This window comes from Mesoplodon mirus (assembly GCF_964341445.2).
Source record: "Mesoplodon mirus genome assembly, chromosome: 15".
NCBI lineage: Eukaryota > Metazoa > Chordata > Mammalia > Artiodactyla > Ziphiidae > Mesoplodon > Mesoplodon mirus.
The window spans coordinates 49,221,190-49,236,951 of NC_138991.1; the positions used below are offsets into that span (position 1 = coordinate 49,221,190).

Here is a 15,762-nt window from a genome sequence, read left to right on the forward strand (position 1 = left end):
TGGGTGAGGAACCCACTGTGAGCCAGGAACTGTGCTAGTCCGTAGAAGTTTTGTTTTTCTGCACCAAAATTTTCACATACTGCATTTTCCAGGGTCCACTGGGGACCTTGTGGTGACCGCACTGCAGCGCAACGTCTGGGCGGCGTTGTCGCAGCGTCCCCTGGGGGCCAGCCCGAGATCTCCTCGCCGCCCGCGGTCGGCCCGCAGCGCGCCGGCTCCCAGAGGGTTCGAAACAGTTGGGAGTTGGACTGACTCCAGCTTCGGTTCCGGGAGACCCTCCTGATCGGCCTGCCGTCCCGGGGCCATGAAGAAGGCCGTCCACAAAAGCGTTAAGGGTAACTGGGTGATGTCCTGGGGACCAAGACTTCTTCTCTTTTCCTCCTCTGTAAAATGGGAAAGTCACACCCTTGGGCCTCTCACCATCATTTGTTTACCAAACTATAAGTTACATACAGGAAGAGCCCCCCTCCCCTTTTTAGTGTACAGCTTTGTGAGTTTTGATAATCATATACCCACATTTAACCACCACCACAATCAAGATGTGGACGTCTCACCACCCCCAAAATTACCTTGTGATGAAGCCCCTTTGCTGCCAGCGCCTTTCGCCACCCCAGTTCCTGACACTCCTGATTGTTTTCTATAGTTTTGCCCTTTCCATGGAGAATGTCACAAAAATGGAATCATATGGTATGGAGTCTTTTGAATCTGGCTTCTTTCACTTAACACTGCTGTCTTTTGAGACTGGGCTTCAGAGTAGATTATATCATGAGCACTTTAATTTGCAAGCTGAGGTTGGAACTCAGACCATGTCTATGATGCCAGTTCTCTGTTTGCTCAGGAGCCAGAGGCTCGAGGAGGGGATGACCTGTAATCCTGAAAAGTCTTGAAGATGGTACCTTCTTTATACTAGGTTACTTTATTTTCCAGACAGAGAGCATCTGTGGTTTGGGGGAGGGTGAGGTTGGAGATAGGCAAGGACACTTGCTTGGAGTCGAAAGGGCCATGAAACCGCCCAGCTCCCTGCAGCTGGAGATGTGGGAGCATGGGAAGCCCCTCCCCCAGCAGTGGGGAGGACTCCTGGGCCCCCCAAACACCACAGTCACATGGATTTGGCAAAGGTTTGGCAAGGTAGCAGTTTGTCACTTCTCCTTAAGGAAAAGTGTTGTGTGTGTGAAATGCTGGAAGAGTGTGCTGAAAACAAGTTTCCCCAGAAGCTTCCTGTAGACTGAAAATGAGTCTCCTCAGAGGCTTCCTCTTGGGAAAATAACTTGTTTTAAATCACTCCTCCATCTTCGAAACTTTTCTTGTGGGATTTAGTTTTGTAGAAAACATACTTCAACACCTCCCTACCCATTTTTCCTGGATTTTCCTCCCAAATGCTTTTTTTCTACTGTCCATTTCCACTGACATTGCTTGGGTGACATGCTCTGGGTGAACGCAGTAACCCTTTCATTTCTCATTTCCACTCTGGACCCCACAATCCATATAAGAGCCAGAGGTTTTTGTTTGTGTGTTTCTTTGAAGGCAGACCTTAGCTTGTCCTGCTGAAATTGCTTCTAAGCTTTTCCAGTGAGGTAAACCTGCCAAGCAGCCTGTCTGCTCTGCCTTTGCCCCTCCTGCCTGCCCCCTACTGGTCTCCTTTATGTTCTTTCCTGTCTCAGAATCTTGATCTAATTTGCTCTCTCCCATCCTACTTTGCTTAAAGCTTTCCTGTTGGTCTTTTCTACCTCAATTCAGATTTTACCTCCTCTGTGAAGCCTTGACCCACCTTCCTCACGGGAGACGTTAGCCTGTTGGTCACCCTCAGAGCTCTCTGAACTTTTCCTTCATAGCATGTGTCACAGTTTGTTGTTCAAAATATGTTTACATGATTCATTGATATTTGTCTCAGCCACTAGGCTGGAAGATCTATGAAGGCAAGAAACACGTTTCCTAGCACACTGCCCGTATCAATAACTATTTGTTAAGTGAATGGATAATAATAACTAACACTAATTAAATATTCACAATGTGCTAGGCCCTGTGCAAAAGCCCTTTAACTGTCTCCTTTAATTTTCTTAACAACCCTCTGAGTGGGCATTTTTATTATCATCACTTTACTGATGAGGAAACTAAGGAAGAGAGAGGTTGAGTAAGTGCCCCAAGGGTCTGGCTTTCTACTGTTATGCTGATGTCTAGGTGAAGGACTAAAACAAATCTCTCCTTTTTTAGAAAGACAAATCGGCCTCAAGGTCAAGCCATCTGTACACAACTTGAGCAAAACTCTGCAGACCAAACTCACTGTGGGCAGCCTGGGATTAGGCCTGATCATCATCCAGCATGGGCCCTACCTTCAGATCACCCACCTCATTAAGAAGGGGTCTGCAGCCAGGGATGGAAAACTCCAGCCAGGTGACTGTGCTTTCCCCTCGCCTCCCAAACACTCCACCTCTTTCTCCCTCCCATCTGCCTTCAGGGAGACTCAGGTTTCACTGTAACAATGATAATGATGACATTGTGTGAGAGCTTTCAGTGGGCAGGCCAGTTGGTATTGCTTGTATAACCTTCGCTGTTGGGCGTTTTTATTCATTGAATTCTTACAATAAACCTCTAGGTAGGAACTATTATCATCCCCCTTTTACAGGTGAGGAAACTGAGGCTCAGTGAGACTGAGTTCCTTGTCGAGGTTCACCCCCATCTAGCAGGTGGGATTCAAATACAGGCACAGCGTCACTCCAGCGTTTATGGCTCTCTGTGGATAAAGCTTTCTTCTTTTGTAGGCAGTATTAATCATCATTAACATTTAGAAGCATGATCTTATTTCACCCTCCTGGCAATCCCTGAGGTAGATTCTACATTAAAAAAATTTTTTTTAATTTTTTAATAGACCTCTATTAGAGTATAATTGTTTTACAATACTGTGTCAGTTTCTGTTGCACAGCAAAGTGAATCAGCCATATGCATACACATGTCCCCATATCCACTCCCTCTTGAGCCTCCCTCCCATCCTCCCTTTCCCACCCCTCTAGGTCATTGCAAAGCACTGAGCCAGTCTCCCCATGCTATGCTGCTGCTTCCCACCAGCCAACTATTTTACATTCGGTAGTGTATATATGTCGATGCTACTCTCACTTCGCCTCAGCTTCGCCCTCCCACCCCATGTCCTCACGTCCATTTTCTATGTCTATCTCTTTATTCCTGCCCTGCAACTAGGTTCATCAGTACCATTTTTTTTTTTTTTTAGATTCCATATATATGCGTTAGCATATGGTATTTGTTTTTCTCTTTCTGACTTACTTCACTCTGTATGACAGACTCTAGGTCCAGCCACCTCACTGCAAATAACTCAGTTTTGTTTCCTTTTATGGCTGAGTAATACTCAACCGCATGTATGTGCCACATCTTCTTTATGCATTCATCTGTCGATGGACATTTAGGCTGGTTCCATGTCCTGGCTATTGTAAATAGTGCTGCAATGAACACTGTGGTACATGACTCTTTTTGAATTATGGTTTTCTCAGGGTATATGCCCCGTAGTGGGATTGCTGGGTCATATGGTAGTTCTCTTTTTAGTTTTCTAAGGAATCTCCATACTGTTTTCCATAGTGGTTGTATCAATTTACATTCCCACCAACAGTGCAAGGGGCTTCCCTTTTCTCCACACCCTTTCCAGCATTTATTGTTTCTAGACTTTTTGATAATGGCCATTCTGACCGGCATGAGGTGATACCTCATCATAGTTTTGATTTGCATTTCTCTAATAATTAGTGATGTTGACCATCTTTTCATGTGCCTCTTGGCCATCTGTATGTCTTCCTTGGTGAAATGTCTATTTAGGTCTTCTGCCCATTTTTTAACTGGATTGTTTGGTTTTTTGCTATTGAGCTCCATGAGCTGTTTGTATATTTTGGAGATCCTTTGTCTGTTGTTTCAGTTGCAAATATTTTCTCCCATTCTGAGGGTTGTCTTTTTGCCTTGCTTATGATTTCCTTTGCTGTGCAAAAGCTTTTAAGTTTAATTAAGTCCCATTTGTATATTTTTGTTTTTATTTCCATTACTCTAGGAGGTGGGTCAAAAAAGATCTTGCTGTGGTTTATGTCAAAGAGTGTTTTTCCTATGTTTTCCTCTAAGAGTTTTATAGTGTCTGGTCTTACATTTAAGTCTTTAATCCATTTGGAGTTTATTTTTGTGTATGGTGTTAGGTAGTGTTCTGATTTTATTCTTTTACATGTAGCTGTCCGGTTTTCCCAGAACCACTTATTGAAGAGGCTTTCTTTTCTCCATTGTATATTCTTGCCTCCTCTGTCATAAATTAGGTGCCCATATGTGCATGGGTTTATCTCTGGGCATTCTATCTTGTACCATTGATCTAGATTTCTGTTTTTGTGCCAGTACCATAGTGTCTTGATTACTGTAGCTTTGTGGTATAGTTTGAAGTCAGGGAGCCTGATTCCTCCAACTCCGTTTTTCTTTTTCAAGATTGCTTTGGCTGTTCGGGGTCTTTTTTGTTTCCATACGAATTGTAAAATTCCATACGAATTTTTTGTTCTAATTCTTGAAGAATGCCATTGGTAGTTTGATAGGGATTGCATTGAATCTGTAGATTGCTTTGGGTAGTATAGTCATTTTCACAATATTGATTCTTCCAATCCAAGAACATGGTATATTTCTCCATCTGTTTATGTCATCTTTGTTTCATGATTGTCTTATAGTTTTCTGAGTACAGGTCTTTTGCCTCCTTAGGTAGGTTTATTCCTAGGTCTTTTATTCTTTTTGTTGCAGTGGTAAATGGGAGTGTTTCCTTAATTTCTCTTTCTGGTTTTTCATTGTTGGTGTATAGGAATGCCAGAAATTTCTCTGCATTAATTTTGTATCCTGCAACCTTACCAAATTCCTTGATTAGATTCTACATTAAACCACCTTACAGAGAAGGAATCAGATATTTAGTAACTTGTACCTTGCCACACCAAGGAGTGGGGATTTGAACCCTCTCTGTTACACTCTTTGTCAGTACTGCCCTGCTTCTCTTGGCTTTGGGTGAATGAATTTTCCATCCAATTCAAGACATTTTCCCAGTGCCTACTCTGGGCCTGGTGCTGTGCTCAGGAGTCAGGGACGCACAATGGGATGGTAAGGTGGTGGGAAGGAAAGACCATTCAGTGGAAGCTGGCCTGAATTCAGGCCCAGGCTCTGCCACTTTCTAGTTCTGTGACTTTGGACAAAGTCCCTTAACTTTCCTGGCCTTAGTCACCTCATCTCTAAATTGGGATAATACCACCTTTGTCAGAAGTTGCTAGGATTTGATAAGATAATCTTTATGAAAGTGCTTTGAGGACTACAGTGCTATGGAAATACTGGCAGTCATTTCTCTTAGGCTATTCTTACTTAGAGATTCTTTAGACTGGTATCTTTTTAGTTGTTGTTGTTAACTAAAAATGATTGTGGTACAGGAGCCCCCAGTGGATTAAACCACTGGTATGCAACTCTGGTTACCTATTAGAATCACCTGGAGACCTTTTAAAACAAAAATGCCTTGGCCCCATGTCCCCAGAGGTTCTGATTCAATTGGTTTGACTTTGGGGATAGGGCAGTTCATGGTTTAAAAGCTCCTCAGGTGATTCTAATTGCAGCTAGGGTTAGAAGCAGTGGGTTAAAGAATTAAGTAGATCAATGATGCTATTACAAAAGTTTACCTCACCTTAAAATCCAAAGCATTTTCTCCACATAGAAAATGATGCTGGGGAACAAACTGACAGAAAGAGAGTTCTGGACTTTCCAGACCAAAAGAACTCTAGGCCGAGTCCCATGGGCCTTTTCTGCTTGTTCTCCTTAGCTTCTCTGGGGTCAGGGGACAGATGCTGGTTGATAACCAGAGTGCACACTCACTAGAGTGGGACAGGAGTATGCTTTCATGCACATGAAACACAATCTCCTGGTGGGGCTACAGTTAGTGGGCTCCTGGAGGTCAGAGGCAGTCTTGAATTCACCTTTTAAATCCATGACTTACCTACAGCACTGGCACATTTATTATGTCTGTGCTTGATAAATGAATAGCAAGTGAGTATCTGTCCTAGGCATTTTGCAAGGTGTTTCCACATCTATTATCTCATTTAATCCTTGCAACACTCCTGGAAGGTAGAAAACAAAAACATAGAGCCTTCGAGAGATTAAGTAATTTGTTCAATACAGAGCTAAGTGGTCAGAGCTGAGACCTGAAACCATATCTGCTTAGAAAGCCCATACCTTTGACTAGAAAAGAGATTTCAATAGAGAGTAAGTCCAGGGCCCCAAATCTCTTCAAGACAAGTCAGCCACTTCTCTTCAAGGTCTAGGTTTCAAAGATTCTGTAAATCAGTCCTTTTGACAATGATTATGAGATTTTGAGAGGTGATGGTCTTAGAAACCTGATGTTTTTTTGACCCCATTAACTCCCAGCCCCATTATTTCTCATTCATGTGCTTTGAATTTCTCTCTTTTTGGTGTTTAATAATAAGGCTTCATCTTGATTTCCTAATTAGTTTATTCTGGCTAAACTTTAAAATCCTTTTGGCTAGTATAGCTTTAGCAAACTCTGATATCCAGAGTCTTAAGAAATTAATATAGCTTTTTTTCCCTTTTCTCAGAGAAATTAATATAGCTTTGAAGGTAAATACAAGTTATGCACTGGTCACCACCCTTACTAGGCCACATTCATTCAATAAGCATTTCCTGAATGCCTGCTCTGTGTAGGCATCCTGCTACGCACTGTAGTATATTGATGAGCCAGACATACATGGTCTCTAACCACACAGAGCTTATGGAATTTACAGCCTAGTTTGTAGAGATGGTAGTGGCTTGGCTGCTGCAAAGTTGATTAAATATAGGTAATCGAGAAAGTTTATATAATGTGGTTCCTATAGCCCATTAAAACAGAAAGAAAATGTATAATGTTGATATTCATAAATACCAAATTGGTGTTTCTTTATGAAAGGCAATGTTAATGTCCATTGCCAGAGTACTCACATTCACACAATGATATGTCTGGTTTACAGCCAGGACGGTCAGGGAATTAAGCTGTTTATTTTCTGCCCTCTTGATAAAAGTCACCCTTTAACAACATAATCAAGCAGAATGACAAGCCATAAACACTCCTTTTAAGATTAGGCAAGTAGTGCTTCCCTGGTGGCACAGTGGTTGAGAGTCCGCCTGCCGATGCAGGGGACACGGGTTCGTGTCCCGGTCTGGGAAGATCCCACATGCCGCAGAGCGGCTGGGCCCGTGAGCCATGGCCGCTGAGCCTGCGCGTCCGGAGCCTCTGCTCCGCAACGGGAGAGGCCACAGCAGTGAGAGGCCCGCGTACCGCCAAAAAAAAAAAAAAGAAAGAAAAAAAAGATTAGGCAAGTAAGCTCAGTGAGGTTTTCTTCCTCCCCCCACCATTTTAACTAACCTCCTTAGGGTGAACAGTTTTAGATCGCACAATCTGCAGGTTGCCGGGAGAAGCCCTGTTTCATTCTGAAGTTAGCCCCAGCTATTTTTAAAGACCAAAGTAGGTTTTCTTCACCCTTCTAAGTATTCATTTTCTTTAATACTGTGAACTTTTGTTTCTGATAGGATCTAGCACTATGGAAATTTGTCCTTGGCATTCCGTGGAGGCTTCCTTTGGGATGAGAGTAATTCCCAATTATAGCACAGTGGGGAATAGTGTCAGAGAATGTACTTCATCTTGACTCTTTTCTCCTCTGAGGTTAGTCTTCAGCTGTCTTTGAGGTTGATTGAGGGGTCTCTAGCTTCCCATGCACAGAGAGGTGAACATATCCTTTGGGACTCATTGGGGTCACTTTATCCGATGTTAGCTATAAAGTATCCATGACCATTTGGCAGGATGTTAGTACTAGTAAGAGCTGATGACTAAGATTTTACCCAATGTGAGTCTGTCTGTCCTTAAAAAGCAATTTCCCTATATTCCTTCCTCTCTTGCTGAATGCCCTTGTAGTAGTCAGAGGTCTTCAATGCAAGCAATAGAAAAGTTCTGTTAAGGCATTGGATTTAGAACACTGACTCTGACAGAATTGCCAGAAAGCCTGGAGAACCAGGTTTAGAAAATGGTGAGAGAACAAAGGGCCATGGAAACTGGGTGCTCTTGTCACCTCTCTGCATCTCCTGCTCCAGGTTCAGTGACCCAGGGAGACTGACAAATAACCGGACATAGTTTATATGTTCATGCCCTAGCTGCTGCGTACAAGTGAATAATTGGTCTTTTTAACATCCAGTTTGGAGGTCCAGGGGCTTGCTGTCAAGATGTGGCTCTCTTCCTATCTGCTGGGGGCTCAGGAGCTCCATGGTTGGCCATCACCCTCCCCTGCCTGTTCAGCACTGTGCTATGGTAGGGGACCTAGCCGTCAAATCCCTTTGAGCTGACATACTCTCTGTATACATAGCTTAAACTTAATTAAAGCATGCTAATTGTCCAGTGTTTCATGTAGAATTACTTGCTCAATGAATACTATGTAAGGGCAAACATTAAACTGAAAGGCTTGACGTTTAATATGGTCTACTTACTGTGGAGGGCATTGGAAATGGCCAGGCAGGTATAATAGAAAGTAGGTCATTTATTCACTTAGTGCAAGTGGTTTTTTCTTTAATAGTAATAGCCATTTATTTTACTTGAAACAAACACATTTTTAGAATCCTAAAGGATGATTCAGATTATAAATGGTTTTTAGCCTCTGTCACACCAAGGACTTTAGAAATGTTGTAAAAACGTGCTACAATATCTACCACTACACTATTAAGAAACATCTTGCATGTAGTCTTCATTATTCAAAGGATACTTATGTCACTAAGAGAGTCATTTTTATTAAATAAAGGCTGAAGCCTGGCTTTGGTTCAAAATGAACCAACAATATGAACCCATAATATGAAATACCTCACCCCCCCAAAAAAGAAAGAAAAACATCGCCCAATAAAGCCAGAAATGGTATGATCCTTTTAAACCATTATCTTAATTTTACTGATTTTTTTTTCCTTTTTCAGGTGATGTTTTGATTAGTGTTGGCTATGCCAATGTGTTAGGATATACTCTTCGAGAATTTTTAAAGCTTTTGCAACATATCACCATAGGAACAGTGCTACAAATCAAGGTTTACCGAGATTTTATTGACATACCCCAAGACTGGCAAGAAATATATGATTTAATCCCTGAGACCAAATTCCCAATTACACAGTAAGTAGTCAAGTTTAGGAAATCTTTGTTATACTACAGAATTCCCCAGGGTCTATGAAGTAGAGTCTTAGTTTAATGTAAGAACTATCAGTTGGACCATGTAGGAGGGATTGATGACACTGCCACAATTTAGTGGGTTTCTAAGTCCTTTTGGAAAGTACAATCTGTAGGACCTAATATGAGGCAGAATGATAAAGGCAAGAGCCTTGGACATGGAGTTTAAAAAAAGACCAAACTATCCAATGGCAACTCCACTTCCAAACCTACACGCATGACTCCGCCTTCCAAAGTTAGCCCTTAAACATGTGCTGTGAATCCCACTTCCTCATTTGTCTCCGGCATATTCAACTTCTCTCTCTGGATCCTTCCCAATAACATTTAAGCCCTTTTAAAACCTCTACCATCTTAGCAAACCCCACCTAATTCCACTCTCCTCTCCTTTCCCTTCCAGCCACTGCCCTGTCCCTTGACTCCAAACCCATTGAAAGAGCTGTATTAGACTTTGCCATTTCCTCAGGAGACACCATTTCCCCCCTCAGTGCAGGCCTTGGCTGAGAGTCCTTTTTCCCAGCGTCACCTACAACCTTCATATTGCTGATTTCAGTGGACTCTTCTGTCTTTATTTTGCTTGGCTTCTGAGCAGCATTAAGACACTGTACACTCGACTCTCGTTGAAACATCATTTTCCCCAGACTTCTGGGATACCATACTCCCATTATTTTCCTATTTCCTCTAGTCACTTCCTCTTGATCTCCTTTTACCCAACCTTGGAGTTCCTCAAGGTTTAATCTTTGGCTTTCTTCTCTCAATCTCCTAAGCAAACTCCTTGATTTCTCTAAAAATAGAACTACCATATGACCCAGCAATCCCACTACTGGGCATATACCCTGAGAAAACCATAATTCAAAATGAGACATGTACCACAATGTTCATTGCAGCTCTATTTACAATAGCCAGGAATGGAAGCAACGTAAGTGTCCACCGACAGATGAATGGATAGAGAAGATGTGGCACATGTATACATAAAAAGAAATGAAATTGAGTTATTTGTAGTGAGGTGGCTGGACCTAGAGACTGTCATACAGAGTGAATAAGTCAGAAAGAGAAAAACAAATACTGTATGTTAACACAGATACATGGAACCTAAAAAAAAAAAGGTTCTGAAGAACCTAGGGGCAGGACAGGAATAAAGATGCAGATGTAGAGAATGGACTTGAGGACACGGGGAGGGGGAAGGGTAAGCTGGAATGAAGTGAGAGAGTGGCATGGACATATATACACTACCAAATGTAAAACAGATAGCTAGTGGGAAGCAGCCGCATAGAACAGGGAGATCAGCTCGGTGCTTTGTGACCACCTAGAGGGGTGGGGTAGGGAGGGTGGGAGGGAGATGCAAGAGGGAGGAGATATGGGGATATATGCATATGTATAGCTGATTCCCTTTGTTATAAAGCAGAAACTAACACAACATTGTAAAGCAATTATACTTCAATAAAGATGTTAAAAAGGGCTTCCCTGGTGGCGCAGTGGTTGAGAGTCCGCCTGCCGATGCAGGGGACACGGGTTCGTGCCCCGATCCCGGAAGATCCCACATGCCGCGGAGCGGCTGGGCCCGCGAGCCATGGCCGCGGAGCCTGTGTGTCCGGAGCCTGTGCTCCGCAACGGGAGAGGCCACAGCAGTGAGAGGCCCGCGTACAGCAAAAAAAAAAAAAAAAAAAAAAAAGATGTTAAAAAAAACTCCTTGATTTCTGTGGTTTCTATTAGTATCCATAAATTAATAATTTTCAAATTGTATTATCTCCAAACTTGTATAAACACCCACTTGATATCTGCATTTGTATCATAAACCCCTCAAACTCATTATGCCTAAAATCAAAAGCCAGTTTGCCACTGTCCTAGTGGAAGAACACTCACATAGTCAAACAGGTCAGATATTTACGGGTTGTGCTTGATTTCTCCATCTCCCTTTTCTTTAAGTGACAAATACAGTGCTCTGATGCAAGAGTGGTCCTTATTAATTCTGACCAGATTCCTGTCCACTAGTTGCTACAGCTGTGCACCTTTGCTTATTGGGATGGGCTCAAAGAAATATGGCTAGGGACTTTACTAAGACTAAAAAATGGTCCATATTCCATAAACATTACTTTAGAGTCCAATTTGTGGCCCTAGGAACTAATATGGCCAGCAGATGTGCTTTGCTTGTCTCCCTCGGTGTTTTAAACACTGTAGAGAGAAAGGAGGATACGTAGGGGGTGCTTTTCCAGGGGGCAGTAATACGCTATTTCTTGACCTGGGCAGTAGCTACCAAGGTATTTATCATTTTTTTCATTCAACTTTTTTGCATTTTTCTGTGTATTTCAAAAAATTTTTAATGAAAAAATGTTTGAATCGCTAAATTTACAAATCTAAGATTTCATGCAAAGAGTCTTTATCTCTGGTTTCTCCTGAAAAAACTAGAAGATGGGCTTGCATTCCCACATGGTGACAGTGGACTAGAGCTGGGCATTTGTCCCCTTCAGAGAAGGTACAGATTGGGGAAAAAAATTCCCAATAACTAAATCAATCCTGATTTGATTAAAAATCATTAATGATAATAGTGATAACTGCTTACTATGTTGTGGGCACTGCTTTACAAGCATTATACCATTTAATCCTCATGCCAATTCTTTTTATTTATCCTCGTTTTACAGATGAGAAAACTGAAGCCAATAGAGTATATAAACTTGCCAGAGGCCACAGGGCTAAGTGGTATATGTCTGTCTCCAGAGCAGCAATGTCCAATAAGAACTTTCTGTGATAGTGGAAATGTTCTGTATCTGCGTTATCCCATGTGGTAGCCACTAGCCGCAGGTGGCTACTAACCCCTGAAATGTGAAGATTTGTAACTGAGGAATTTTAATTTTTATTCAAGTTTAACCAGTTTAAATTTAGCATCCACACGTAGCTGGCGGACCTTGTATTGGGAGTTCAGCTCCCGAACCTGAGCTCTTAACCATCTGCTTATAGAACAACTACGTTCTAAGCACAGAGTTTGAGATTCAGAGTATTAAAAATCTAAGGATGGCAGATGGACCATTCAAAAGCAAACACAGAACAGCACAGCTTAAGTAAGAGGCTAAAATCCACAAACTTAGGAACAATATCAATCATGTTCTGAATCCCTTTCTTAATTAAGCGAAGTGCTTATAGCTAAGGCATTTTAGCATCTTATGTGGAAGGGGGTGGGGAAGGGGCAGAAGTGGAAGGAGAAGGCTTATTTGGTATGACTTCCTTCCGGAGCAAACAGCACTGTGTGCACAACGGAGAGAATACTCCACATGATGCTCTGGGCAGGCCTAGTCGTATAAAAACTGTTGCCAGCTAACCCTGACCTCTGCTGGCTTGTGGCGTTACTATCTAATGTAGTTCAATAAGAACCTGGCTCTGCCGCCTGTCCTTGATGGTTATCTAATAGTTACAAAGGATGGCCTTTGCACTCTGAAGGCAAACTGTTCTAGTCCTGAGATCTGAATCTCCTTGCACAGCACTAAATCAAGGATTAAAAGAAAATAGTACAATTAAGACTAGCGGCCCTTAGTAAAACTGATTCCATACCAAATGTCATTTCCAGAAGAGATAAACTTTAGGAAAAGCTTCAAAAGCTTAGGAGCAAACAAAACAGGCAGGCCTCCAAGGACGTTAGTGAAAACACCAGTAAGTCTGATGGCTTGGAGGGACTGGGGTAGGGAAGAAATCTATTTCCTATTAGCAGGACAGAAAGTAACAGAGAAAGTAACCGAGGTTCATAATTACAAAGGTCTGGTTTTGGATCTGCTGGCAAATCCAGCACCAGAATGAGGGGTAGCAGGTAACAGACAGCATTTGTTCAGGAAAATAATAGCAGGCACACGTGCTGCCATTAGAAAAGTTCAAGAAACCTGCTGTTGGCAAATTATAAAAAAAAAAATCTTTACAAGTTTTTGGATGGCAACAGCGAGGTGGAATAGTGAATGATGAGACATTTGGATAGAAGGGTGTTCTACAGACCCACATATGTAAACCCAAATGAGAAGCAAAGAATGATGCTCAGGGGAGGAAAAAAAAAGACTCAGATTAGCATGTTGAAGATCTTTGAGGGCCATTATTTCTGGACATCCCCGTGGAAATCAGTAATATTCTGTTATTGCTGATCCCATGTGACCCATGAAAACTGAGTTCTGTGGAGGAGATGGCCACATTGACCTGTCATTCTGTGTGAAGTGAAATTAACCCACCGTTAAGGCCTGTTAATATTCTGGTCAATAGTCTGGCTTAAGTCTGTGCAAAGCTTTTTAAAGTAATGTGAAATAATTTAGGGCAGAATTTGATTTCCATTTAGGAATGGAAACAAATTTAAAGGTAATTTTTTTTTTGGCCGCATCTCGCGGCTTGTGGGATCTTAGTTCCCCTACCAGGGATTGAACCTGTGCCCTCGGCAGTGAAAGCTCGAGCCCTAACCACTGGACTGCCAGGGAATTCCCTAAAGGTAATTTTAAAAAGAGAAAATTTTCAATAACACAGAAAGGTACTGTTAAAGTTAAATTGTATTCTTTCTTTTATGAACCAAAGCAGGTTGTAAGACATCTCTTAGGTGATAATGAATGTTCAGACATTAAGAATCCATTTCATTCACTATTCTTTTCATTTCAGCACAACAAAGAAAACTGAGGAGGCAAAAGATGACTCTTTCACAAGCAGTGATGACAATGAAGATGCAGTTTTAGATAAAAGACTGTACTATAAATATCCACAGTCCACTGGGCATTACCCTGCAAGGAGACCGATGTCTATCTCCAGAGAATGGCATGGATATAAGAAGAACTGTACTTTTAGTGTAGGAAAAGACAGTAACTGTGACGTGATGATTCACAGAGACCAGAAGAATGAAGTGAGAGCCCCTTCTCCATACTGGACAATTGTGAAGCAAGACAACGAAAGCTCGGCCTCCTCTACCTCAGATGCATTTTGCCTTGAAGACTATGCCCATGTTGAAAAGGGCAAGAGTAAGAGTGAACCTGTATCAAAAGTTGGTTAGGCAGCAGTTTGCAAATCTGTGACCACAGGAGCATTTGTCTTGAAAACACCCATTTTTTGTGCACTGCCATGTATACGTTTGCTATACTTACAGGAATATGTGCAGACTTAACATTTCTCTTTCACGAGTGTGTTGTAAAGCCTTTAGAGACCTTCTTCAATGTGATATCCAAAGATTTCCTTGGGGTTTCACAGGCCTTACAATTATTCAGATCCTTAAGACCCTCCTTTCTGAGAAGAATATCTCATCTTTTAGAAAATGCAGCAGAGGAACCCAATATCAGAATGTGTAAACACAGTAGAGAATTTTACTCGTTAAGGTAAGTATCACATTTTACTTTATTTAGTTTCTCGTTTGTAAACTTCAAGTGCCCTACTTAAAAGAAATGAGAGATTTTTGCCTAGTTGTTCACATTCGTTTTCTTTCCCCTTTTCAGCCCCACTTTTACTTTTTAAAAAATATTTATTTATTTATTTGGCTGCACTGGGTCTTAGTTCTGGCATGCGGGACCTTAGTAGCGGCATGTGGGATCTTTCATTGTGGCGTGCAGGCTCAGTATTTGCGGCACAAGGGCTCTCTAGTTGTGGCGCATGGGCCCTAGAGCACTCGGGCTTAGTTGCCCCACAGTGGGATCTTAGTTCCCCGACCAGGGATTGAACCCGTGTCCCCTGCATTGGAAAGTGGATTCTCAACCACTGGACCACCAGGGAAGTCCCCCTCTGTTACTTTGAATGTTGGGTTGATAGTTAATTACTTGAAAGAGATAGGATAGAAACAGATGAGGCAGAAGTCGAGGAAAAAAACCCACAAAATTCTGCCACAGTGAAGATAAACATAAAATGAAGCAGTGCGAATACAGGATATGACTGGCAGGGAATTTATATTTTTCACAGGTAACTCTTTCAAAAAAACACAAAAAAGGGGGTAAAACCCAGACCATTTAATTATTCTTACCCAAGAAGACAGACTTTTAACTGCGTTTATCTTAAAAAGCCACCAATAATAATCTGGAAATAGTTACTCTGATAGCCACTTATCCTTAATTTTTAATAGTTTCTCATGCTTCTGTACTTTATTATTATATTCCTGTTCTCCTTTCATCTAAAACAAAAACTCAGCATGTAACAAATACTTGTTGATTAGGAAAAACACAAGAAAAACATTTAAACAGAATGTTTTAATGACTTTAGGTCAGCTGGGAACAATTACCTGCATTTATGCTTTACAATATTTCATCTCATTGGAAAAAAAGATAAATGTTATATTAGAGACTTTTCACTTTCATATACTTGCTGCTCTGGGTTGAGAAAATGTTCAGCTCTTTCCTGCAATATGTGTTTCAGTACTACAACTCATCAACGAAAGGTGTATGCCCCAAATTTCCACTTGCTGCCATTGACTTCCGGCCAGAAACAAACTTCTTTGCAGCCTTTAAGTAAACAAACAAAATAAGACAGAAAGTTAATAGAAATAAGCAAGTAGATAAACTTCTGTTCCTTTGAGTATTTCATCCTGTTTGTGACTGAGC

General features: G+C 41.6%; 2 protein-coding genes across 2 annotated transcripts in view; one reads left to right on the top strand and one right to left on the bottom strand.

Moving 5' to 3' along the window:
• The first annotated feature begins 298 nt into the window (after nucleotides 1-298).
• On the top strand, nucleotides 299-15,605 carry PDZD9 (PDZ domain containing 9). Its single transcript, XM_082600520.1, has 4 exons — nucleotides 299-335; nucleotides 2,212-2,391; nucleotides 8,992-9,181; nucleotides 13,850-15,605. The coding sequence occupies exons 1-4, from the start codon at nucleotides 305-307 to the stop codon at nucleotides 14,232-14,234; spliced, it is 786 nt and encodes a 261-aa protein (XP_082456646.1). The 5' UTR covers nucleotides 299-304; the 3' UTR covers nucleotides 14,235-15,605.
• UQCRC2 (ubiquinol-cytochrome c reductase core protein 2) overlaps nucleotides 15,397-15,762 on the bottom strand; it is a 30,270-nt gene continuing 29,904 nt past the window's right edge. Inside the window, exon 14 of the mRNA XM_082600519.1 lies at nucleotides 15,397-15,663. Within this exon, the coding sequence (XP_082456645.1) occupies nucleotides 15,580-15,663 (84 nt within the window). The 3' untranslated portion in view covers nucleotides 15,397-15,579. The remainder of the gene's footprint in view (nucleotides 15,664-15,762) is intronic.